The sequence below is a fragment of the Asparagus officinalis genome, chromosome 6 (assembly GCF_001876935.1).
Source record: "Asparagus officinalis chromosome 6, Aspof.V1, whole genome shotgun sequence".
Lineage (NCBI taxonomy): Eukaryota > Viridiplantae > Streptophyta > Magnoliopsida > Asparagales > Asparagaceae > Asparagus > Asparagus officinalis.
This window is the reverse complement of record NC_033799.1, coordinates 4258430-4263022: the sequence shown is the minus strand read 5'-3', so window position 1 is coordinate 4263022 and position 4593 is coordinate 4258430. Positions and strand designations below refer to the sequence as shown.

Here is a 4593-nt window from a genome sequence, read left to right as displayed (position 1 = left end):
TATCTCTGTTTATTGAAAGATTAAGTGGGGCTCTATACTGGTTCTGTTCCGTCTATTTAAGTACGGATCCCATCATTTTGGATTGAGATCTGGATTCTTTGATTGTGCATCCGGTATCCCATTTTTCACTTGACATTTCTTTTGAGAGACATCCTGTTCCCTATTCATTTTATTATTAAAGAAATTGCAAAGCACAGCTGTACTTGATTTCAAGGCCGTCTTCACGTATGATTCATAGGTACGTAGTCTCTCATTTATCAGTAAAATAAATAAATAAATAAATAAATCTCACGCAAACACGCTTTCATTTTATTAGAAAAAGCTCACGGACAACTCTGGCTACAATTTTGAACAAAAGCTCACACAGCACGCTTCCACGCACTACTCGTCACGCTCAAACAAAACTCTCCTTTTCCCTCTTCTCCCCATTCAAACCAACGCCCCTCCCCCTTGCTCCAACGCCCTGCCATTCGTCGCTCTATACAACGGCCGGTCCAGACCGTCTCCGCGACAAAAGCCTGCCAATATCGCTCCGAGCCTGCCACCCGCAGACCCCCAAACCACGCCAAATGGTCGATCCTTCCTAAAAACCACCCCATCGGCGCCACCATTGCGCCCCTGCGGCGCCTGCGAACACCACCCCTAACGCGGCGTTCCTCCACCGTCGTCGGAAAAGCTCGCGTCGTATATATACCACAGATTGAACGTCCCCGTCACCGGCAACGACCCCATCACGGCGCATGCCGGTCCGTGCTGTCTTTCTGCAAAGCACGGCCGCCGCAGACGCAGAACGCTGCGGCCCGCAGTCAATCGACACATCATTTTCCGCCTCCCGCACCCACTTCAGCGAGGAGCGCGGTTTCAGGGCGTAGGCGGCATTTCCGCGGCTGCGTTCAGATCAACGCTATGTGCAGGTCCGTGCCGCAAGTTCTGACATTCAGCCGTCAGGCCGTAGTACGCGATGGAATGAAAGGTTGATGACGACGAGAGAGGCGAGCGGGGCCCTGTCACCTGCGACCTGATCACGTCGATGATCGTGCTCCTGGCGGCATCCTTCTTGTTTTCCTGGGCCGCCTTACGGTCGTCGAGGGCGAGGAAAACGTTATCGGGCAGGTCTTTACCGTTCGTCTTGGCGATCGATCGCATGGTCGCCATCGCGGCGGTGACATCCCCGTGTACGAGGTGCCAGCGTGGGGATTCGGCGATGAAAGGCACAACGACGATGACGAATATAACAGAAGGGACCGAGGATATTATGTATAGGGATCTCCAAGATGGTGTAGAAAGAGAGGCCAAAGAGAGGAGGATGGAGCCCAAGGCGAAGAAGAGGAAGGTGCACATCGCAACGTGGCAGGACGAGCGGAGGAGCCGACGTTTCGTGGTGAGAGTGAAGACGGACACACCGAGGCCGCCGTGGAGAGCGGTGACGAAGCGGAGGCGCGTAGAAGGGAAGGCGGGGGAGAAGGCGGTGGCGAGTCCGGAAACGTCGTTTATGGAGGAGGTTAGGGTTACGGCTCCTTTCCGGCGAAGGAACGAGTCGGAGAGTGGCCAAGATGCCTGCACACTGCTCGCAGGAGAGAAAATTTGGAGGGAAATTTAAATTTACCACAGAAAAGAACCTCAAGAAAATTGATATTATTAATTGTGAGTATAAGAAAAATGCCTTAGTCGTTGTATATCTAAAGATATTTTAACTATATATCCATCTCACTATTCTATCAATATATGATATTAAATCTCTATCGTGATATTAGTCATCGAGCCTAATTTTCCCTAAATATTTCTGCTCATATACCTTCACTCATTTTTAACAGCACTTACATGCGCATTCAAGTTTTTAAAAACTTACACTTTTAATACCCATATATGTTATATATAACGTGCTTCTTTGTTAATTTGTCGTCGGACCTGCGTGCTTAATTTACGTAGTAAATTGACAAAATTGAATTGCTTCGGCTCAATTTTGAAGATTTGAGGGATGAATTTCAAAACGCGAAAGCTTTCGGGGACTAACAAATATTTGGGAAACATAGAGTCACACTAGGGACACACCTCCGACCACACCTCCAACCACACCCTCTCTCTCTCTAGTGGTAGTGGGCCCTGCATAATATTTTAAAAAAATATCATGCAGGGCCAACTACCACTATAGAGAGAGAGAGTGTGTGGTTGGATGTGTGTTTCGAGGTGTGCCTCTATCATTATTTTTTTTCACACCAATACAATATAAGTGGGCCGTACGTAATTGTGGGACCCACGTAATTAATTATGGGTCAAACAGGCAGCCCCGGCGGAAAAAAAGGAAGCCGGCAGCTCCGACAAAGACTCGGTTGGCTTTCTTCTTATGTAGTTGATGATTCATTTTCTAGCGGCAGCACGTGCCAATTTCACTGCTACAACAATATGAAATGCATGTGAATGACCCGACCGAATAAACGTCGGAGGACGCATTGAATAAATTGCTGCAACGCCTAACTCAGCGCCACATTTCTTTTGTATTTTTCGCTAAGAATAGCACTTAAATAGCTTATAGCTTCACTTCTTTCGCAGTTACATATTTTTTAGTTGCATCTCGTCGCATCTAGAGTCGAACAAAATTAGCACGATGATGCCCTTTATTTACAAATATGAAAAATTGTTATCCCAAAATCCACATATAATTATAACATCCGTATGCTAATTTTATAACTTTCTGTCTATTAATTAAACCGGTTGGATTCATTGTTAAATCTTTCTAAATTCTATTTTTGGTAGGTTCAAGAGTAATTTAACAGATATTAACAGTTAAAAGCTTTAAAATTAACATATGAATGTTACATAAAAATTTTCACGTCTACAAATTAAGTAAGGAGCATTAACTCGCTAATCTTCGCCAGTTCAATGTATGTAAATGCTATAAAACACAACTAACTAAGAATAAAACTGTACAAGCGCGTGTGAACCTATGTAAGATATTTAAGCGCTATGATCTGCCTCGTTTTCTATATGTATGAGGTGGATGCCACGTGGACTTAGGTTGATGGGGTTAGACCTGGACCTAGCCGCACCTAACCAGGGAAAATATAATCGGAAATATATATTAATCATGTGATGGGATCACGAGGACGATATATATTTCCAGTATCCAGTAGAGTCACCATCTCAATCACATTGGCTCGTTAAAAGATCTCTCTAGAAGCTGACGGAAAATAAATATTCTAAACGTTAACAACTGTAGTGAGATCTGATTTGATAGTGCCACATTTAGAATAAATAAATCGTAATTATTCATAAAAAAAATTATTTTAGCCCAAATCATAATTATTCATAAAATAATTAATAACTTGGATACCGACAATTTGATAGTGCCACGATATATATATATGGTTTTTCTATAGAGTGCCCATGGGCACTCTATAAAAGAGGAGAGAGATAGAGAGAAATGAATGAGGAAGTGGGTCCACTGATTTGCATTGGGATCATCTTCTCATTCATTTCTCTCTATCTCTCTCCTCTCTTATAGAGTGCTCATGGACACTCTATAGAAAAACCGATATATATAAATATATATATATTAACTCTTTTGACAGATTAATCTGTGACAGTCTCCCATTATCATTTAATCTCCTCATTAATATATCCGTCTAAGTCCACTGTGCGAACTAGCAACAGCTTGCACTTTTTTTATTCAAAAATAATGCCAATAGATTTCACATATCTAGAGGATACTGTTAAAAGAAATATCCATAAACATTCCAAAACTAGAAACATAAATAAATCTTTTTAATAAAAGGAATAAAAAGGAATTCTTTTAAAATTCTTCTAGTAACTAAAAAAAAAGTCATGCCATTTCTTAATAACAAAATTAAAATTTCAATGAATTTACTTAATAAGTAAAAAAACCTATGAAAGCTTAGCTTAAAAACATTACAGTTGTTTTAACCATTAATTTACGTACTCTTTTATATATCTTGGAACCCAAAATCCAGAAAACCTAAAATTTAATTAAAAACTCTAATAAAATTGAACGAGGCGCAAACTGTGGGGGGGAAAAAATATCAACCATAACTCACCGATCATGGACCCGGCGAAAAACGCCGACTGAGACAGCCCAACCTTGTACTTCTCCCCTCCGACCAGACCCCACTCCGCAACGGTCGAGTCGAAGTACCGGGTCGGTTCGGTCGGACCCGTACCGGGTTTGCGGTCGGCGAAGACGACGACGAGGGTGTGGAAGGCGGTGAGGGACCACGCGAGGCTTCGTGAGGAGGAAGTGGCGGAGCTGCCACTGCCGAACTCGCCGGCGACCGATGTAGCATCTCATCGGACGCCGATGAGCTCGGCTTCGGGGAGGAGGAGAGGAGGGGCGGGCCCGCAAGGGTGATGACGTGTCGCAACCGCCGTCCGGCATTGTTTGGGAGTTGGAGAGAGGTTGCTCAGGTTGGCGGAGGTTGTGGAGTGCTGAAGGGGTTGGATGCGGGAAGTATTTATATAAAGAGTGGGAAAGTGTTGAGAAAAAGTAACCCTTGCTGAAACACTCCTAGCTAGCCCGAAAAAACTATATAAACCTTTGAAATATTTTCCCAAAATACTCTAGAACCATCTCTTCTTCAC

The 4593-nt window shown here is 43.5% G+C and overlaps 1 protein-coding gene across 1 annotated transcript; it reads right to left on the bottom strand.

Annotated features, from left to right (window-relative positions):
* LOC109844779 (organic cation/carnitine transporter 4-like) lies at positions 862 to 4390 on the bottom strand. The gene is made up of 3 exons (XM_020413912.1): positions 4378 to 4390; positions 4009 to 4298; positions 862 to 1557 (listed from the first exon to the last, which is right to left on the bottom strand). The coding sequence occupies exons 1-3, from the start codon at positions 4388 to 4390 to the stop codon at positions 862 to 864; spliced, it is 999 nt and encodes a 332-aa protein (XP_020269501.1).